Below are 18,997 nucleotides of genomic sequence, written 5' to 3'. Positions count from 1 at the left end.
AGTGAACTGTTTCCTTAAGCGCCGATGTACAATGCTAAGTTCCCATACATGGTCATCTCCGGGTGCACCGTGTGACTTACAAGAGGGTCTGTCGACGTCCATTTCAGATAAAGCCATCTATCTTATTGGTCATTAAGGGTATAGAAGGAAGGTTTGTTCACTCTGTTTGCCCTCTTCCCCGACAAAAAGAGTCTGGGTGAAGATGACTCGCGGAAAGGCAGTAGAGAGAGGAGGGGCTCTTTTGTCGGCATTTTCGATCGACTCCCCCTTGCTTTCGTGAGAGCTGACGAAGATCTGAAGCGCGTGGTGTTATTGGCGCACTAACGTTCAGTAGTAATAGGTTGCTGGAAACGTATAATTAGGTGGTTGTTGTGTTGTGATATACGATTGATTAGACTTCATCCATGTATAGGGCACCAGGTGCCTCGTGATACCCCGGAAAGTACTTGGGCCTTGCAGTAACTTGTGTTACGAATATCTTCACCAGTGCTTCGCCGAAAATTGGAGAGTAATCCTCGTATAATAGGGGGTTTCTCTACTACAGGCAGAAGACAGCAGGACCCGTATAATTGATGGAATTTGGCGCTTAGAAAATACTGTCCCCCATTTTCAAATCTCGAGACCAATCCCTAGATAGGCTGGCGCGGGATATTTGGCATCCATTTGTAGGAGTCATTGGGAATCCGAGAGTATTTCGCGAAACCAGATGTGGTTTTCAAGCTTAGCAGGAGCAGACAAGGTTGGGTTTCTAACCAGCCTCGTGGTCATCAATGAGTGCATGGTGCCTATAGATGACAACGTACTCTATAGCAAGATTATCAAACCAAGCAATGCAGTAGGCATTGTATTTAGATACTTTACATCCCAGTGTGAGCAGGGGGCTCTCAGCTTTTTTTGCGTTAAGGCTCTACGGTTGGTTTTTGAGGTAACTCCCGGTGCGTACGTTTGCGTGTTCTTTCTTGGTGAGGTTAACTTCAGCCCTTTATTTATCTATCAAGACGAAAGAGCAATTTTTGAAGAACTGGACTCTGAACGGGGTCATATTCGGTTTAGAAGGAAGCCGTCTGTGGTCAATATTGCTGACAACTCCGCCATAAGACGTGTTATGATGCTTGCAAAGAAAGGTTTTCCCGTTACTGGTTTTATGCTCGCTTTCATGTCCCAACTGGAGTTGTATGTGTTGCGTTTCGTATTTGCATTTTGAATGAGAATATTTCCCTCCCTCTTTCCCCCCGTTCGTCATGCTAAGAATAGTCTGTCTGACGTACTCTAAAGTGCCATGGTATCAGGTTTTTTGCAAGGCAATTGGGAATGAGGCTCAAGAAAGAGGTTGTTTCACACATGGGTTGATTTGCCTTTTGCCGCTGCCACAGACCTGAATTTCCGTTCATGTCTGTGGCAATCTTTGTCGTATGGGGCTCTGTTGAAGCCAACTGTTCTGGGTGGATTTATTTCGAATGCACTGCATTACCTAACATCTAGTGTTGTTGACGGAGCAATGTCCGTCGGACTCTAGGAAGGACCGAGAACTGATTTATAATAAAGTGATAAGATCCTCTTCTCTTCTAATCAGTATCAGACCTGTAAGTGTCATGCTTGACAGCCCTTCGCGCATGAATTTCATGTCCGATTTATCTGGGTACTTGACCTCCAACTTGGTAAATCGGCCTGTGGCTGTTTGTACCGCATCTCGTTGTCGAGGTTTCCAAACGTCAAGTATATAGGCCACCCTGACAAATGACAGTTTTGATGTCTTTTCTGGATGCTTTTCGTCTTGCGGGTTGAACTGGGAACCGAAAGAAATCACGAAAGCCAGGACAAGAGGTTAGAATTTCATGCCTGCCTTGGAAGTGACTGTCGGTCCCGGGTCTTTGATCACTCGGGAGTAATGCATTGCAGCTGCAAAGTGTTGCAGAGCTGACTGTTTCCCATTCATCTTATAACTGAAGTATGATTGAATAGTGAATGTTTGTAACATTGAATCTCAAAGGTCTTGTTCTGCAAAAACAAGCGTCGAAGCTTCGGTGCTGCTGTAAATCGCCCCAACTTCTCGACGGAGCAAGGCAGCGAGATCATCTTCTTCGGGTACCTGATGAATGAAAAACCTTTAATAGATGTTAGCACTGCAAATTCAAAATAAAAGAAGACTTAACTTACTTAGATAGTTTGTATCAAGTCTTTGTAACTGCTGATAATTCCGTGTTTTGAAGAGGTTCTCAACTGCGCCAACGAATGCGTCAAATGCAATTCACAAGTTCTGGAACTGTACGTTATTTTGCCGACAGTGCCTGTCCTGATGGAACCAAAGCTCTATAAATGTACTCAATTATTTCATGGATGCTTTTCAGCTCCTTCATTAGTTCCGTTGTGACATCTGCAGGGTGAACTCTAGATTGAGCTAGGCCTTGAAGGTGCAAGTCAAAGGCAGCAGCAGATCAATATATTTGTAAGCTTATAACACATCGTATCCTCAAACTCCGAATCCAACTCCATAAGCCTCTAGTAACATCAAGTCTCTAGACAATATCCACATAGCCCTTAGGTCGCACAGCTCCATTCCAACCTGTATATACATCTGTTCCATCAGGTATTCTTTCTTTCCTCTCAATGCCCCTCTCCCATTTAGCATATTCCTCGTGTTGACTGTTCAATTCATGTTGTGTGTAGGTCGTTGTATCACATTATACCTGCATTTAGCGCATCGTCAGGACCTTTTGGAAGAATATATTGTAGATTCTGAGGAAGTCAGATAGGACGGATAGCTTTGCTTCTCTTTCTGGGCGAAGCCGCCAGGGCCGTTGTAGATGTCTTGTTGGGTATCTTGGGGGAACGTTGAGAACTTGCGTGGGTAGGCTATTTCGCGCTGGGCTAGGGCGTTTATAGTGTCGGTTGGGCTTGTCCTTGGTTGTCGTCAGCCAGGTTGGGTGGCTTACAAGGACCTCTATAGACATTAACTTCACTTCTTCTATCATCAAACCAGAATCTACCCGTTATCGTTCTGACTGCAAAGGCATCATCAATCTTGATACTCTCGTCCTCTTCAACATCCTCACAAAGGTATAATGAACCATAATGCGGAAAATTTATCCTTGCGAGCTTAGAAGGAATAGAAACGACATGTCTCACAACAGACAATTATCCCTACCCTTAAGACCCTCCTCACACGCGCCCAAGTTCAACCCTTCCATCTTCTCTATGACAATACATTCCACGTTCAACTCACTCCGGTCCACCAAGAAAAATAGCCGATGACTCTGGAAACAGGAAGATCAATAGTTTCTCTTGCATATCGCATCGTTGCTACCTCTGACGCAGTCCCATAACCCCCTTATCTCCGCATTCGGATTCGGATTCGGTATCTCATACGACTACCTCCTGTCCATTGCACATAGCAACAAAAGAAAAAAAGAGAAAAAAAAGTCTTACTAAGGTTCGCCTAGTAACTTAGTGGCGTCGACGCAAGCCACATTTTTTCCGGTGGTTTTCTCGGCGACTTTGATCAAGGCATTCAAGTCGGACGAGACATATCTGTTTCGTAGTCGGCGGGCTATCAGTGTAGAGATCTTCGGGCTTGCAATTTGGGCTAGTGAGTATGTGGCGTCTGTTGTCAGGAAGACGTAGTACCGTTGGATTTTGTTTTGTGGCTTTTTTCTCTTCTACTTGTGGATGATGGCAGCGTATACTTGTATGCAAACGTGGACAGTCAATTATAGATAAGAAGGCTGCTCTTACTCCAATTCTTAGGACCATTTCTAATTGGTTACTGGTTGTTGGTTATTTTGAAATCCCGGCGTCGGGTATCTTGTATTATCACATGATGCCTTCTGCTAGCGAAAGCAGTGAACAAGACAGCATAGGCTCTATAAATCCTGTAATATGTAACTTTCAAAAGCAGTGAAAAGAAAAGTAAGCAAAGCAAATATACATGAAGAATATGGAAAGCATGTAAGGTATGAAGGGGAAAAAGAAACAAAACTTTATGGTATGGCAGGTTGACAATGATCCATACACCAAAATAATTGAAAACGTGCCCACGCCTTGCGCCTTGCTATAACTCAGACCACAAAAGGACAAGGCAAAAATATGAGAGAAAAAGTAAGGAAACGAATCACGAAATCGTCTATATCGAGTCTATATTCCCTTTTATCACCTCTAGTCGTCATTATCAGAATCCATCTCATCCTCGATAGATTTCTTTTTCTGCTCTTCTCTCATCTCTCGGAATGAGCTCCAGCTGAGAAGGAAGAATGCGACGATAATCAATATACCGCCAATGATTGAAGCGAGAGAGAGGGCCTCTCCGGTGCGCATCCAGTCGACAATTGCGACAAGGAAGATAGTGAGGAGAGCCGCGACGGAAGAAAGCACCGGTGATGTGAGGGAAATGAGAACCAAGAAGGAACCGGAGAATGCTGCCATATCATCAGAATCGCGAATCTCATAAGAGAAGATGAGAACTTACTAGCATTGGAAATAATAGAAACCATCACCATCCAGCCAACCTCGCCTGTGGGCCATTCGAACCTCTCCCAGCCCAAGATATGCAAAATAGGCAAAGGAATCCACAGGATGAACACAGTGAAGCTCGCAAACATACTAGCAAAGGTGTTGGCAAATACCATGCTGCGCACCGGATTGGTGCCCTCTGGGGGACACGCATATCGCTTATACAGCACTTCGTACAGGCCATACAGCACGCTTCCGATGCCAATGAGAATATTGCCTAACAGTCGGTGCTGAGCTTCATCCTTCGCTTGTCCAATCGTGCCATCCGGTGTGTCCTTCGCCTCATGTTCGTCTGGGCCATACGCAACAATAAGGACACCAATAATCGCAACCCCAACCGAAAGAACCTTGTCCCACCGCAATTTATCTTTCAAAATAGGGATAGAAAAGGCGTATGCGAAAAAGGCAGAGCAGTTGTAAATTGCCGTCAAATCGCTCGCCGTAGTCAAGTTGACTGCGACGTACCATGAACCGCCCGCGATGGTAAGAGCAGTGGTGACAAATGCCGTTGTTCTGAGCAAGTAGGGAATGATGGATCGGTTGTAATGTGGATTAGGGTGTAATTCTTGAAACTCGGCCATCCTCGCTGTGGTCCGGATCTGGTACATATGACGTCGCCAGAATGCATCCCACGAGAGCTTCCGGTTCTGGAACCGAAGAATGACGAGCTGAATTGGCCAGATAACAATCCAAGAGCCATGCGTAAGGTAACTATTCCTAGTAAGCATATTAACCTTCCCCCAATAAATCCTCTGCTCGCCAACTTACAGCATAAGGTATGGCTTATCATATTTCAAATCATGCTGAATATAAACCGCCGCCTCGGTCTGCGCGACGAAGCTGACCAAACTCAAAACCAAAAATATCGCTGCGATGGTGTATTTCCGACGAGTAGCCATTTCCGCTTCATGGCCAGGACTTTCGGTTCGAATGGACGCATGGTGCAGCATAGGCCTGCCTCCGATATCGCCATGGTCACTGGAATTGGATAATCGTCCGCGGCGCTCCTCCTTCAGTAATGGTTGATGCGAATGACCGTCGACGGGGCGGTATGAGGGCGGGCGACTGGTAGCCATTTCGTCGTCAGAATCGTGGTCGTGCGCAGGACCTGCGTTGTCCCCTGACCCCAACAAATGTGAGCGATCTGAATCCATCTTGAGTTAATCCCCCTTTCTCTTTCTTAAATTTATAAATATAAAAGGATATGAACCTTTAGAAAGCCCAATAAATCCTCAATGGAGTGTTAGATAAGTTGTGGTTATTGTTGGCGAGTTGTTATCGGGTGGAATGTGGAGAAGGCGAAGTAGCATCCATGTAGCGGTACTTGAACATAGAAAGAGGCGACGTTCAAAAATAGCGAAAAATAATTCGGTATTGCTTCGATGAAAGTAAATTGCGTATGCCTGGGAAATGCAAGTAATATGTATCTTAAAAAAAAAAAAAAAAAAAAAAAAAAAAAAAAAAAAAAGAGCGAGAGAAAAGGCTGTGATGCTGCTGCGGCCACGTCTGCCAAGGATAGCAGTAGCCAGCAACAGGACAGGATACACGGTCCAGCCGCAACAAGGCACCCTTAGGGTAGGGATCTAGCAGGGAGAGAATAGAGAAGAAGTAGGAAGAATAGTAAGTAAGTACTAATGAGTTGGGCTATCAAAATATAAAATAAGAGGAGGCAATGACAGGAAAGGCTGTCAGGGTCCGGAGAGCGACACCGTCGAAGAACTCCAGAAAAAAGAACATACGCGGGAAACACTGAGGCGCCGTCGCGCTAGTCTACTTTCAGTTAGTGGAGATCCACTATGCACGTGAAGCGGTGTGACCGCTTTCCGAATACGAGCTCAGTTCTCCGTTAATTTGCCCAATGCGGCAAGAAGACACCTGGCCCGAGATGGAGAAGTCCACGCAATCTCTGGGTTGGCATGACTAACACCTGCAAATTTGTGCACAAAACTCATTCCTGCTATGTAGCATTAGGATTCTCGCTTTCTGGGCATGTTGGATTTACCTGAGAGCCTAGTAACTATGTAACCCTGTAAGGCGGTGTTAGTCCTCCAGCCTCCTTGGCGTTGCGTGACCTCTTTTCGCTTAAAAAACACTTGTATAAGCGCCCGGTGTATGGGTACTCAAATTCAATCAATATAATAACCGCTCGAGAATATTCAGTAAATTTCTGCACAAATAATGTACAATTGTACGTACAGAGTAACACCGTACCTGAATGCTACCCCTGTGCTACTCAACTCCACTGTTTATTCCCTGCCGTTTCCAAGCACTATTCCCGATCTGCACTAGCCCAGAAGAGCTTATCCGGATTACAGCCAATAAAATTACAAATATCCGTCATAGCGGGTCGCTCTGCAGCCATTGTGCAGTCCCCTACAGTAGTAATGCTGTCGACCACTGTCAAGGTTAAGACAAAATTGTTCTGTTATACTATACAAGTCAATCTTGAACGGTACTACGTGCTAACGCCGCGTCAGGATCCAGATCGTAACTCATAGAAATTAAAAACAAATACACCTAATCCTTCTCTATCCCAAATACGCCGAAAGCCTCTTCCTTTCTTGTTTATCCCTCATCTCCGCCAGAGCAGGGTCGACAAGAAGTTTCCCGGAGATTGTTCCTCTCAGTGTACCCACTGAGACAAGTATCCAAAGAATGACGACACACAGTGAAAGCATCTAGATGTTTCAAGTCAGCCAAGGGGTTCTTGCGAGGTTTGCTTGTCTGTTGACATACCGTTCCAACGACCTTGAAGAATGAAGAATACATCTCCAAACCGAGCTGGCAAGTAGCCAGAGCATATGCTCCAAGCGGGAAAGTGAAGCCCCACCAACCAATGTTGAAAGGGAACTTTTTACATCGCAGAATCGATGCGGATGCAAAGAAGAGCCATACTAGCCCGAACGCCCAGAAAACAAGCGCCGTCATGAATCCCATTGCGTACATAGTGGGAATGATGGACTTATCAAACAGGAAACTAGACTTTGGGAATGTCTCTTTTGCAGTAAGTCCAAGTTTCAATGCGCTAGACGAAAGTCAATTATACCATTCTTTTTAAGGTTGGTGGCAGGCATAATACTTACGAGAAAGCTCCAGATCCCAGAGGGCCCATTGGCAAGAAGACGCTCACAATAGTCTCCTTGGGAGGTAGCTTGTGGATCGTGAGTCGTTGGAAGTAGATGACAAACACCATCAATGACAGAGGAACTCCGATCCCCCATAGGATATAGCTTGCGACAATCACTCCAAAAGCTTGGTCTGGGTCCGGAAGAACTTGGGCGACAATGCCACCAGTCCCAGAAGCAACGACGCAAGTGACAATCGGCATAAGCCACACTGCTGTCATGGTCGAAAGGTGTGTATCCTTGTTGGATAACATGCTACATCATGGTTAGCTTAAACTTTATCTGAGGTAGAGGGCTCTGGGGACGCACAGCGAAAACGGTAACGACAGAGCGCACAGAACCGAAATGGCAGCATCAAGTGACCACAGCGCCAGCGCAAATTCTGCAGCCCATGTCCCCCAAGCCGGCACACACACGAGGCAAAACATGTTGACGATAGTAGAGAGACCCATCGGGAATGCGCCAAGGAACATCGCTTGCACCGGATGAAATATGACGGCTCTGATCGTTTTGGGATACATGGTGTATCGGATTAAACTGAGTATGCAACCGGCTATGAAAAGGAAGACATTAAGGGCGAAAATCACGATCGAGATCCATCGTAGCCAGCGGCCATTGTAAGGGAGGACATTGAGGAGTGTCGAAACGATGCCAGTTCCCATGATCACGGAGAACCACCTATTCACATCAGGGCTCGTTAGTTTTCACCATGAATCCTGATGAATGAGGGTGACATACGAAGGTGTGAAATTCTGAACCATTCGTCTCCATCCCGAGTCTCTGGCCCTATGGCTAAACTGCCCTGACTGGACACGGGCTTCATAGGTCACCTCTGGCTGGTACCAGGATGTCCTGTTGTCGGCATGGTAATCGTCTCGTAATGTCTCATTGCTGAAGGCAAAATGAACATCCCTAAGGGTGACTGCGTTCCCACTGTTCACTATGAGAGAGGAGGGTGGCGGCGTCAGGCGAGAAGGCGTTGCCCTCAACTCCTTGTCCTCGCTTATTGGCAAAATCGAGTCCTCGCCCATGATCGAAGCGGGGATGGCAAGTTGGAAAGAAGTTTAGCACACAGCGAAAAGAAGATTTGCGATAGAACAATGAAAGATTGTCCTTCCCTTCGCCGGCACTTTTATCTTTCTTCTTCCCTTCTTCCTGATGTTTGAAAGAGGAATAAAAGAGAAAGAGGCCCGACAATCTGCTACATTTCTGCAAAAGATGGATCGGCCCAGGGGTTACGGAGAAAGTTTGCGGCACGACCAAACGACGTGTTCTCCCCGTGATTGGTATCGACAAATCTATGGTACCAGACGGCGATTGATTCGGAGATGGTTCCTGCGTTATGGAGCCATTTCCCTGGAACCGAGCCAACCGCAGCGCTAGATAGTCACCGAAGCTCAAAACCATTGTTTTGATTCCACAGTGCAAAGTCCTTCGGAGCAAACCTAGTTTTCGGGATACAGGGATCTGCTCCGCTATTGGTGATAATAGGGTTAAACCAGAGAGTCTGTCGCTGAAAAGTCCAATTTAATCACCACGGGGGGAACTCTATAGGGAGAATGTCCCGAGTCAGTCGTCCTATCATACCGGTCAATAGCTGTCTATTCATCATTCACAAGCTTCTTTTTTTGTGCTCTGCCCAGTTGCTTCTTCCGTTAGACCGTATTATTGAGTTTTTTTTTTTTTTCTCTCACCTGTCTCGCTTGGTCCGAGCAGGGATCTAAAATGTTGATCAAGGTTTTCCGGTTCATTGTTCGTTTAGTTTCCGCGGAGTACAATAATGAGATACATGCTGCAGGCACAGTACTGAAAGTTAAGAACGTGCGATCTCCTGCGTTAGTCCACACGAGTGTAAGAGATGTGTTTGGAATGAAAGGCAAAAAACTGGTCAAATTGTTGTGATGTGTTTCCACATACTATTGTAAGCTGACAATGGATCCCTGTACAAAGTTGAGAATAGTTCTATTTCTGCAATCGCCACCCTCCAGCTCAAAATCTTGCACCAAACGTGTCGTAGGTGTACTTCAGTTCAAGATGCCAATAGTTTGGGGCGGTTGGTTTCGCAACCAACCACGCCCTGTCCAAGGCTTCGACTACCTCCTCGGGCAACGGGCCCTTCTGAATATCTCGAAGGTTGCCTTCCAACTGTTCGAAGCTACTCACACCAAGGATAACGCCGTCGCGACCGTTGCCATCCATCTTTAGCAATGAGTGATGATGAACCCAGCGCAGAGCAGTCTCGGCCATGGTCAATCCATGTTTCTCCACGGCAAGCTCAATAATTCGGAGCGCATCAAAGGTTGCATCTTTGAAGTAGCGTGTCCGATACAGTGCGCCCGTGGCGGATTGATCACTGTACCGTCCTTCCGTTGGCACATCCTTGGTCTTGTATTTACCAGACAGGATACCACCAGCAAGAGGGTTGTAAATAACAATGTCAATCCCGTAACGTCTACAAGCATGCACGAGTTCGGTTTCGATGGAGCGAGCTATGGATTGATGTGCCTTTGGTTAGCGTGGGTCTAGTGCAGGAGTCGCTTTGCCCGAGGTTCAACTCAAGAGTTGGTCCGAACTTACTTATGGCATTGTACATCGCTTGGTAGATGGTCGGACGCACCCAACCCCTCTCGTTACAGATTGTCACGATCTCAGCGACCTCGAATGCGGTGTAGTTGCTCAATCCCAGTTGCACAAACTTCCCCTCCTTGTGCAACTTGTTGACCTCCTCTAGGGTTTCCGTAAAGGGCACGGACCGATCGGGGGCATGCAGGTAAAAAATATCGACCTGGTCGGTCTGCAGCTCCTTCAAGGAGATCTCCACGTTCTCCCGGAGAACGTTCGCCTTGTGGTCCCCGGGTGTTTTCGGATACCACTTGGTGGCCAGCGTCAGGCCGCGTTCTTTCCATTTGGCCTGGGCCGTGTAGGCCTCTTGCTCGCCTGCTACGTATATCCGGGCGGTGTCGACTTCATTAAAACCTTGCTGTTGGAAATAGTCGAGACACTTGTTGAGGGACGACAGGCGGGTACCCTTGGATTCTGTTCCCTCCGGACCAAACGTCATTAATCCCAGGATCGCTCTGGGAACGGGATTCTGGGCGATCAATGGCATTTTCTCTCTTTTTCCTGGTCAATGCTTTGACAATACGAAGAGAATTGAATCAGAGAATGTTCATGGTTGGTGTTAAGTAGTCGGGATTTAAACAATAGCGGGGCAGATATGTTGTCATGGAGGTATTCCGGAGTAGCAGTCGGCAATAGAAACACCCGCATAGTGAAAGTGGACCGTTGATGGAATTGATATATTCTACTCTCCATTGTCTTTCAGGACGTCTACAGAGGTGTACTTTACACTGTTTGAAGGTACTATGCTCTCGACACGATGACTATGAGAGAGTACATAACTAGCTTCCGGTTTCTAGACACATGCAGACTTTCAAAATTGATGAATCAGTGACACATTACTCCAGGATTCGTGGTCCATTGGTCAGTACTGAATTGAGATGGTGCAGGAATATAGAAAACCAGGAAGATCAGAGATATAAAAAGCAGGAGAGATCCTTCTCATGTCAATAAAATAGCACTAGGGAAAGAAAAAAAAAAGTCAGCGGTTATATTAAGATAAAATAATGCTAATTAGGTACGAAAGTAAAAATTGTCATGCCCAGATATCAAGCAATGGTGTCGGCGGCATGATGAAAATAAATACATCGAGCAGCTTCTTTAAAGCGGCAAACACATAACCCCTCCATCATGGCAAGCCAGGCCCAATTCTCGATCCTGGTGATCAACCCCAACACCTCAACTTCTATGACAGAAGCCTTGAAGCCTATCCTAGAAAGCCTCCGATATTCAAGTATCCACTTTGATTACTTCACAGCACCGTCGACAGAATCTGTGACTCTCGACGGACGCACCATACACGGCATCACCAGCATCAACTCTGGGGAAGATTCAGTTGCTTCAGCCTTGCATTGCAGGCCTTTCGTGGAACCTCTTGTGTCGAAATATGATGGCTTCCTAGTGGCGTGCTACTCAGCCCACCCGCTCGTGGGCATGCTGAAAGAGGCCATCCGGAAACATGAAAAAACACGTCTCTCGGGCCCAAGAAAATACGTCACGGGGATCTTCGAAGCCAGCATTGTCACCTCTCTGTCTTTAATCAGCTCATTCCGAATGACAGGAGAGCCAGGGCTCCACAAAGCTCAGGCCCCAGATACATTCGGAATCGTATCGACGGGCAGCACCTGGGAAGCTGAACTTAGCTATGCAGTCAAAGACATGCTCGTCAGCTCTGGCAGCAATATTCAAGTCTCGACTATGCGTTTTGCCGGCGTAGCCACTACTGGTCTTACTGCTGTTGAGCTTCATACCACCCCGCCGGAAGAGGTGAGATGGAGGATCAGCGATGCAACGGAGCGACTTCTTCGGGGTACTTCAGCACCCGTTAGTGCGATTTGCATGGGGTGTGCTGGTATGGCAGGTATGGAGGAGGCCGTGCGAGAGGGCTGTATTAAGGCTTATGGCAAGCAGCAAGGGAATCATGTGAGAATTGTGGATGGTGTAGTGGCCGGGGCTGGGATGCTGGTGACGGCTTGTAAAGCGGGATTCTAGTCATGGCGGTTCATAATAGAATCCGCAGGTGTACCTAAAAAAAAAAATAACGAATTTTATACTACAATTATCCATCATCTCTGGTCCTTGTAAGTTGCAATTTAGAGCAATAACTTGCCGTTGGGATAAGGCATTGACGCCTAAGGCATAAGTCCCCAAAAAGTTCCCCCGCAGAAACGCGATCCACGCGTCGCTAACTAACCTCGACTGCTTTGCTGGGGAGTGGTCAATATGCCTAGGTATGTCTTTAATTATATTACAAGAATTCTCTGAGCTCCTCGATACCAATCCACCCGTGACTGAGGTTTTATTCCTACTAACGTCGGTCTAGAGAAATCATCACGATCCAAGCCGGCCAATGCGGCAACAACGGTATGCCATCACCACGATATCGCACGATGACCGCGCATCGCATACATTTTGCTGATTGGCTCATATACAGTTGGGAGTAACTTTTGGCAGCAACTCTGCTTGGAGCATGGAATCAGTCAGGATGGGAACCTAGAAGAATTCGCAACGGAGGGAAATGACCGCAAGGATGTCTTTTTCTATCAGGTACCTCCAACTGCTGTGCATTTATTTATTCATACGGTTGCTGACTAGGACACGCCAGAGTGATGATACCAGATATATCCCCCGAGCAATTCTCCTCGACTTAGAGCCCAGAGTATGGTCCCCTGCCTCGCTGCCGCACAAGAAACCGGACTAAAACAAACCAGGTGCTCAATGCTATCCAAGCCGGCCCCTACCGAAACATATACAACCCCGAGAACTTTTTCATTGGACAACAGGGTATCGGAGCCGGGAACAACTGGGGAGCTGGATACTCCGCAGGCGAGGCGGTGCATGAAGAGGTATTCGACATGATCGATCGAGAGGCGGATGGTAGCGATTCATTAGAGGTAGGAGGACCTCAAAGAACTTGGAGATTCAATGACTGCAGGCTCACATATGAGTAACAGGGCTTCATGTTCCTGCATTCGATTGCTGGAGGTACAGGATCGGGTATGGGAAGCTACATCTTGGAGCGGATGAACGATCGATTTCCCAAGAAGTTAATTCAGACTTATTCCGTGTTCCCCGATACGCAAGCCGCAGATGTCGTGGTCAATCCGTATAACAGTATTCTTAGTATGCGACGTTTAACGCAGAATGCGGACTCGGTGGTAAGGCTCCATTTGCTTTTGGTCTATCAACCAAGCTAAAACGTTTGTTTAGGTGGTTTTGGATAACGGTGCTCTATCGAGAATTGTTGCAGACAGACTGCACGTACAAGAACCATCATTCCATCAGACAAACCAGTTGGTGGGTGTCCTATCTCTTTCCACATGTTCGAGATGTTGCTGACAACCACAGGTTTCTACGGTCATGTCGGCTTCTACTACAACACTCCGATATCCAGGCTACATGCACAATGACCTAGCTGGAATCCTCGCCTCGCTTATTCCAACACCACGCAGCCATTTCCTGATCACATCATACACCCCGTTTACTGGAGACAACATTGAGCAAGCCAAGACGATTCGCAAGACGACCGTTCTGGACGTGATGCGTCGTCTCTTGCAGCCGAAGAACCGGATGGTCTCGATTAATCCCAGCAAATCCAGCTGCTACATGAGCATTCTCAACATCATCCAAGGCGAAGCAGACCCGACGGACGTGCACAAGTCGCTGCTGCGTATCCGTGAGCGCCGGCTTGCGTCTTTTATCCCATGGGGCCCTGCCAGCATCCAGGTGGCGCTAACGAAGAAGTCACCGTACTTGCAGAACACTCACCGAGTCAGTGGACTGATGCTGGCGAATCACACTTCGGTGGCGACACTGTTCAAGCGGATTGTGCAGCAGTACGATCGGCTGCGAAAGCGTAACGCTTTCCTGGAGCAGTACAAGAAGGAGAGTCCCTTTTCTGATGGGCTGGGAGAGTTTGACGAAGCGCGCTCTGTGGTGATGGATCTTATTGGCGAATACGAGGCAGCAGAACGGGAGGATTACTTGGACCCAGATGCGGGTAAGGAGAAGGAGATGGGCGTTTAACAATGATATTCACTTGTTATGGATTCCTACTTTGATGTTGTTGCTATGTCTCACGGTCTGGTGTACTTCGGCGTTTCTGTTTTCATTTTTCTCCTAATACCAAAAGACATGACACGTAGGAAATGGATTATTGTTACATGGATAACTGTTTCAATGGAGGACCCGTCGGAATCCCAACATGTCAGTGCACTGCGTCCGACGCTGCCGATGCTTATCGGTGTGCAACCACCTTCTGCAGACAGATACTGTTGAGCTGCCCAGTTGCCACGTCTATCCGTAGATTTGCTGTCCACCGCTGCCAACTGTCGGAGGAGTTGCCTTTACCACGGGAACACTTCAGGTCGAATAAGAACAAACCCCCGATGGCACGGACTTCGAAGTGATCGTGAAACGGTCAACGGAGATCAATAGCTTAAAAAAAAAAAAAAAAAAAAAAAAAAAAAAAAAAAAAAAAGGGAAATTAAGGGATGGATATCCCAGCGTCTATCTCATTTGTCCCGTTTATTTTCAATTAGCGTAGCTACTAGCTGATTCCGTATATACGCCGGGGTATGCATCCGTAAGCTGTAGACCATACTACTACTGCAGAGTACATGTACAGAGTACATCCAGTGGAGATGAAGATGGATGATCACTGCTGCCCAAGTGAGGGGTTGACGGCGCATGATTCGCAGAATGAGGCAGAAGTTAGTTGCCTTGTATCTTCCGCGTCCTAGCACCACGGCTATTGGTTATTATTGCCTTTCGTCTCTGCCAATTATTAGTGATTCCTGAGGCATATACTAACCTTATAGGGGAATAGCTGCTATTCTTAGCACAATAGCCTAAACATCGACATTATTTCGTACAAGTACGTGCTCTGGGCAGCTTTAGAAGGAATGGGATAGCTCAACTAGTACTCGGATCAGATGTATTAGATGATCATTCTCCTGGTCGCGGTCAGTATCAGCAATCTGTCACATCAGTTGACACCAATGTGCTTCTGATACGTGGTGGCATGGTTAGTTGGTGTTGTGGTTGGATCCCGGAGGACTTGCTAATACAGCAACTGAGCTACTTGCCATATGAGATGCTACCGATGGGTATGAGCTACCAGAAACAGAGTGCAAGTGCATGAATCAATGCCTGAATGAAGTAGTATGGTGTATATATCACGTGATTGACTCTATCCCCTGTACAAACGCCAGCAAAACAGGCCCTGGTTTCAAGGATCCTTCTCCCGCAAGCAAGCTAACAACACGGTCAATTGGGTCCCAGGCTTTTCTTCCCTGTAAGCCCCAATAAATGCCCAAAAAAACTCGAAGCTTCGATGGTCCGCCTTAGATAAGCAAAGTTGCCTCCACGCTGGGAACTGGAAATTGGAGATGGGCGCTGTGACTCAGCGGCTTCATACTACGTACCACTATATATCTTCCCTGTCGGATCCGAACCGTGGCTGTTTTTCTTTCTTTTCTTCTTTTCCTTCACTGCCACTTTCAATTGACTTTCCATTCTTGTTCTTCTGCCTGCAAATTTTTTTCTCTTTCATTGTCGCCTCCTTTCTTTTGCCTTCCCGTTGCTTCCGATCATCGGGTTGCCAGAGTATATAGAGTTGGGGCTCCCTTTCGTCTATCTCACCGCACCCGTCCTCCTGATACTCTCTCCTGATCCTCCTCCATTCCTTGACTCTTCTGTCTCCTCCTGACCAGGACCTGTCTTACATCCCTCTCTACAATAACGACTCTTCAAATAATCCTCTTTCTCCTGGTGGGCTTGAATCCCTTAATCTTCCACCTCTCCTCACGAACTGGATCGTCTTATCGCCTCCGCACCAGCTGGCGCTCACTACTTCACCACCTCTCTCCCTCCTCTCTCCCGTCTCGCCACCGAGAGCAACTCAACACATAATGCCTCCTCGCAAGCCCAGATGCTCCTTCAAGGAGTGTAAGGAACAAGCTCAGCGCATTGTCGGAGACTGCAGCTTCTGCAGCGGCCACTTCTGCTCCAAACATCGCATGCTCGAAGCCCATGCCTGCTCCGGTCTGGAAGACTGCAAGAAGGAGTCCCACGCCCGCAATGCCGATAAGTTGAACAGCGAGCGTACACAGGTTATCAAGGGTGTATGACGGGATGGTCTCCACACTACTACAACAATCTCGGCGCAACGACAATCTCGGCGCATTTCGATTGCATTTACTTGCCATTTTTATCCGACGTTGAATTAGCGCAGTGTTATTTACAAACTTTTTTCTGCGATGGCTCCCTTTTTCGTTTAAGGTGGTGTCTCGTTTCGGAGCGACATGGTTTACAATGATTTTGGGTTGGGGTGGTTTCTCGTTATCTGTCTATTAACTTTTATTTCCCGGGGTATTACACGCATGGCGTTATTATATGGGGAGTTTGATACTGTTCTATTTTGAATCAATACTTTATCACAGCAATCTAGTATCAACTGAGTAGTATGATTTCACACTCTATCCGCTCATCATTACTACTGTACTGCTGTAGTCAAGATCGTGTAACCGCCCATTCCAGGAAGCCGGATGATCTGCTGTAGACGTAACCCTTGCTTGTCCGCCTGTTTTCATGTCTCGGGAGACGTATTTCAGTTCACGACTGGTTAAAGTGTGCAACTTCAAAAGTATTCATTCACGATTGCACAAGACCAAACCAAAGAAACTCCACAACAAACGAAATCGCCCAACAAAATTGCGCAAACACATCCATCTCAACCGGGACCAATTTTCGGCCTAAGACGTCGTTAGCTACCAATCCATAGATTAGTGTTGGACAAAATAAGACATACATATCATGGTGTTCAGTCAATCCGCTGAGATACTTGTTTAACTCTTCAACCCGCTCTTTGTGTGTCTTAAACCCATCGCGCCTCAGTCGTTCTTGCATCTATTTGTCAATTAGCACCGGTCAAATATAGGTCAAAAACAGAAACATACCCTCTTCCTCCGAATCTCCTCATACTTCCTCTCCGTCTCAGTCTTCCCAACACCAACCGTCCCCGTCCCCGTCCCCGTTTCCGATCCATACTCATCTTCTCTGCTCTTCTCGCCACCACCCTCCGGCGTAGTTCCCTCTGTCGGAACAACCTCACCACCGGAAGAAGCCTCCTTCTCCTTCTTCTTCGCCTTCTTCGCCTTCTTCTTCTCCACCCGACCGTCGTTCACTTTGCTGCCTTTGAGTTTGAGTTTGCCGCCTCCGCCGGCTGAGTATTCGTCCCCCGGGGGCATTTTGAGTTTTTTGTCTGAAAATCGGTTTTGCGCTGGACGTGGGGGGATTTACAAAGCAAAAAGATTTGGAGGTTGCTTTTTTCTGATTTTCTGTGATTATTACAGGAGATGTGATTGGGTGTATTTAGATTCTTGTCTGTTCGTATGTATGGGGTAGTTTGCTTGAAGAGTTGCTCGAGACGAGCCGTTCCGCGGTTGAGGACACGTGATTTTCCTTAATTGGAGGCGGCGCTAACCGGATTGGGTTATACTTCCAGGTCTCACTGAATTTCTAGGGGGATCTTTTGCGAAGAATGGTACTCTGTTGGAGTATTTACCAGATAGCTGCATTCACTACTGAATCTGCTTTTGTGCTGTGATTAAATTGACAGCTGTTTTTAGCAATAATAGACACACAGGTCAATGTCGGAGACAACAACAAGGATGGAATTGCAATTTACTTTGGTCATTCAACCCCTGCTGGATAAAGTATAGACTTACAAGGCCCCTAGCAAAAGGAAGATGCTAGGCTTGACCGGTGCAAAGCAACCAAGACGTAGTCTTTCGCTCGTCTCTCACATCCAGCGGCAGTGAACAACGGCCCATTGTCATATCATGACGAAGCGGAAATATTTTTTTATTCTCTGACACCATGATAGAGTGACAGCCTCTAGAGTATAAATACAAACCATATTTCTATTCCACATACACACACCCATCTATAAACCCTACGTCCCCATGGCTCTCCCACCAAACTCAACCCTAACAGGCAAACAATGCCCTTCTTTTTAAAAGCCCTCTATCTCCACATCCAAACCCACTTCCGCGGCCGAGTGAACACCTCTCTAGACCTCCTCCGACTCCTCGAAGCCGCCCTCCTAGCTGTAACCCACGGCCAAGGAACATTTACTCTCTACGAGAAAAATGACCTAACAAAACCACACCCAACCCTCGCGGATAGCGACGTGATCGTCGACCTCACATACGGGAGTCTGTCGCGGTGTCCGACGGCGTCGAATGGACAGGGTTGGATGTGCGATGATGGAGAGGAGTTGGTCGAGTTGGCTGATTATTATCTCTTCGAGGAGTTGTGCAATGTGCAGGATAAGGTGAGGAATGGGAATCGAAAGCCCTTGACATCGCCGGCGGTGATGGTTAATGATTATCGGGGTGGGGATTTTCCTTTTTTAAATCGAAACGTCGCTTTGGCTTTCCCTTTGGATATTGGGAATCTAGCTGACTTGTGTGTCTTGTGTAGACATTTGGTTGGCGGGGAGGTCGGTGTATAGTAAGCTGTAAAGTGAGGACAGTCCCAGATTAGAACTTCGTGTTGTACAGAGGGTCAATGTGTGCTCAGCTGGACTGAGCTAGAAAGGGAATATGGATATTTGGGCTGACAGGCATTTTTTAGTAGAATAGAGATGCTGAATAATGGAGAATTTATTTCTATATAAGCATAATCACATGATGGTTATCATCTTTAACCTCAAGGGATTTCACTGCTACTAATACCTACGA

The 18,997-nt window shown here is 46.9% G+C and overlaps 9 protein-coding genes across 9 annotated transcripts; 4 read left to right on the top strand and 5 right to left on the bottom strand.

Annotated features, from left to right (window-relative positions):
- Nucleotides 1-3,769: 3,769 nt before the first annotated feature.
- On the bottom strand, nucleotides 3,770-5,933 carry EURHEDRAFT_415485 (uncharacterized protein). Its single transcript, XM_040782703.1, has 3 exons — nucleotides 5,275-5,933; nucleotides 4,463-5,217; nucleotides 3,770-4,412 (listed from the first exon to the last, which is right to left on the bottom strand). The coding sequence occupies exons 1-3, from the start codon at nucleotides 5,658-5,660 to the stop codon at nucleotides 4,153-4,155; spliced, it is 1,401 nt and encodes a 466-aa protein (XP_040636045.1). The 5' UTR covers nucleotides 5,661-5,933; the 3' UTR covers nucleotides 3,770-4,152.
- Nucleotides 5,934-7,034: 1,101 nt separating this feature from the next.
- EURHEDRAFT_517635 (TDT family transporter) lies at nucleotides 7,035-8,392 on the bottom strand (the record flags this gene model as incomplete). Its single annotated transcript, XM_040786583.1, has 5 exons — nucleotides 7,035-7,184; nucleotides 7,243-7,531; nucleotides 7,590-7,886; nucleotides 7,941-8,309; nucleotides 8,370-8,392. The coding sequence occupies 5 exons, from the start codon at nucleotides 8,390-8,392 to the stop codon at nucleotides 7,035-7,037; spliced, it is 1,128 nt and encodes a 375-aa protein (XP_040636044.1).
- Nucleotides 8,266-9,238, bottom strand: EURHEDRAFT_191243 (uncharacterized protein). The gene has a single exon (XM_040777908.1). It carries the CDS (start codon nucleotides 9,036-9,038, stop codon nucleotides 8,544-8,546), a length of 495 nt encoding a protein of 164 aa, XP_040636043.1. The 5' UTR covers nucleotides 9,039-9,238; the 3' UTR covers nucleotides 8,266-8,543.
- Nucleotides 9,239-9,512: 274 nt separating this feature from the next.
- On the bottom strand, nucleotides 9,513-10,847 carry EURHEDRAFT_415481 (aldo/keto reductase family protein). The gene is made up of 2 exons (XM_040782702.1): nucleotides 10,209-10,847; nucleotides 9,513-10,120 (listed from the first exon to the last, which is right to left on the bottom strand). The coding sequence occupies exons 1-2, from the start codon at nucleotides 10,738-10,740 to the stop codon at nucleotides 9,621-9,623; spliced, it is 1,032 nt and encodes a 343-aa protein (XP_040636042.1). The 5' UTR covers nucleotides 10,741-10,847; the 3' UTR covers nucleotides 9,513-9,620.
- Nucleotides 10,848-11,348: 501 nt separating this feature from the next.
- Nucleotides 11,349-12,478, top strand: EURHEDRAFT_415479 (aspartate/glutamate racemase family protein). Its single transcript, XM_040782701.1, has one exon. It carries the CDS (start codon nucleotides 11,382-11,384, stop codon nucleotides 12,240-12,242), a length of 861 nt encoding a protein of 286 aa, XP_040636041.1. The 5' UTR covers nucleotides 11,349-11,381; the 3' UTR covers nucleotides 12,243-12,478.
- EURHEDRAFT_415478 (gamma-tubulin mipA) lies at nucleotides 12,351-14,635 on the top strand. The gene is made up of 8 exons (XM_040782700.1): nucleotides 12,351-12,481; nucleotides 12,574-12,614; nucleotides 12,685-12,797; nucleotides 12,856-12,909; nucleotides 12,962-13,144; nucleotides 13,205-13,408; nucleotides 13,461-13,547; nucleotides 13,599-14,635. Exons 1-8 carry the CDS (start codon nucleotides 12,474-12,476, stop codon nucleotides 14,274-14,276), a joined length of 1,368 nt encoding a protein of 455 aa, XP_040636040.1. The 5' UTR covers nucleotides 12,351-12,473; the 3' UTR covers nucleotides 14,277-14,635.
- A 1,527-nt stretch (nucleotides 14,636-16,162) lies between these two features.
- Nucleotides 16,163-16,381, top strand: EURHEDRAFT_462757 (uncharacterized protein; the record flags this gene model as incomplete). Its single annotated transcript, XM_040784826.1, has 1 exon — nucleotides 16,163-16,381. The coding sequence occupies one exon, from the start codon at nucleotides 16,163-16,165 to the stop codon at nucleotides 16,379-16,381; it is 219 nt and encodes a 72-aa protein (XP_040636039.1).
- A 602-nt stretch (nucleotides 16,382-16,983) lies between these two features.
- EURHEDRAFT_380156 (DUF1754-domain-containing protein) lies at nucleotides 16,984-17,500 on the bottom strand (the record flags this gene model as incomplete). The annotated part of the gene is made up of 3 exons (XM_040779252.1): nucleotides 16,984-17,005; nucleotides 17,062-17,159; nucleotides 17,210-17,500. The coding sequence occupies 3 exons, from the start codon at nucleotides 17,498-17,500 to the stop codon at nucleotides 16,984-16,986; spliced, it is 411 nt and encodes a 136-aa protein (XP_040636038.1).
- Nucleotides 17,501-18,139: 639 nt separating this feature from the next.
- Nucleotides 18,140-18,865, top strand: EURHEDRAFT_415476 (uncharacterized protein). Its single transcript, XM_040782699.1, has one exon. The coding sequence runs from the start codon at nucleotides 18,256-18,258 to the stop codon at nucleotides 18,766-18,768; it is 513 nt and encodes a 170-aa protein (XP_040636037.1). The 5' UTR covers nucleotides 18,140-18,255; the 3' UTR covers nucleotides 18,769-18,865.
- The last annotated feature ends 132 nt before the right edge of the window (nucleotides 18,866-18,997 follow it).

The sequence above is a fragment of the Aspergillus ruber genome (genome assembly GCF_000600275.1).
Source record: "Aspergillus ruber CBS 135680 unplaced genomic scaffold scaffold00027, whole genome shotgun sequence".
Classification (NCBI taxonomy): domain Eukaryota; kingdom Fungi; phylum Ascomycota; class Eurotiomycetes; order Eurotiales; family Aspergillaceae; genus Aspergillus; species Aspergillus ruber.
The sequence above is the reverse complement of the archived record's forward strand: the minus strand, read 5'-3'. Positions and strand labels throughout refer to the sequence as shown.

What these genes read in the sequence shown, in the direction of transcription:
- EURHEDRAFT_415485 (XM_040782703.1), bottom strand. Translation starts at nt 5,660, where the DNA reads ATGGATTCAGATCGCTCACATTTGTTGGGGTCAGGGGACAACGCAGGT. An exon ending in GATAAGCCATACCTTATGCT is followed by an intron (nt 5,218 to 5,274) that starts GTAAGTTGGCGA and finishes TACTAGGAATAG; the next exon opens with TTACCTTACGCATGGCTCTT. An exon ending in TTCTATTATTTCCAATGCTA is followed by an intron (nt 4,413 to 4,462) that starts GTAAGTTCTCAT and finishes ATGATATGGCAG; the next exon opens with CATTCTCCGGTTCCTTCTTG.
- EURHEDRAFT_191243 (XM_040777908.1), bottom strand. Translation starts at nt 9,038, where the DNA reads ATGGTTTTGAGCTTCGGTGACTATCTAGCGCTGCGGTTGGCTCGGTTC.
- EURHEDRAFT_415481 (XM_040782702.1), bottom strand. Translation starts at nt 10,740, where the DNA reads ATGCCATTGATCGCCCAGAATCCCGTTCCCAGAGCGATCCTGGGATTA. An exon ending in AGCGATGTACAATGCCATAA is followed by an intron (nt 10,121 to 10,208) that starts GTAAGTTCGGAC and finishes ATCAATCCATAG; the next exon opens with CTCGCTCCATCGAAACCGAA.
- EURHEDRAFT_415479 (XM_040782701.1), top strand. Translation starts at nt 11,382, where the DNA reads ATGGCAAGCCAGGCCCAATTCTCGATCCTGGTGATCAACCCCAACACC.
- EURHEDRAFT_415478 (XM_040782700.1), top strand. An exon ending in CGGCCAATGCGGCAACAACG is followed by an intron (nt 12,615 to 12,684) that starts GTATGCCATCAC and finishes GCTCATATACAG; the next exon opens with TTGGGAGTAACTTTTGGCAG. An exon ending in AGGATGTCTTTTTCTATCAG is followed by an intron (nt 12,798 to 12,855) that starts GTACCTCCAACT and finishes AGGACACGCCAG; the next exon opens with AGTGATGATACCAGATATAT.
- EURHEDRAFT_415476 (XM_040782699.1), top strand. Translation starts at nt 18,256, where the DNA reads ATGCCCTTCTTTTTAAAAGCCCTCTATCTCCACATCCAAACCCACTTC.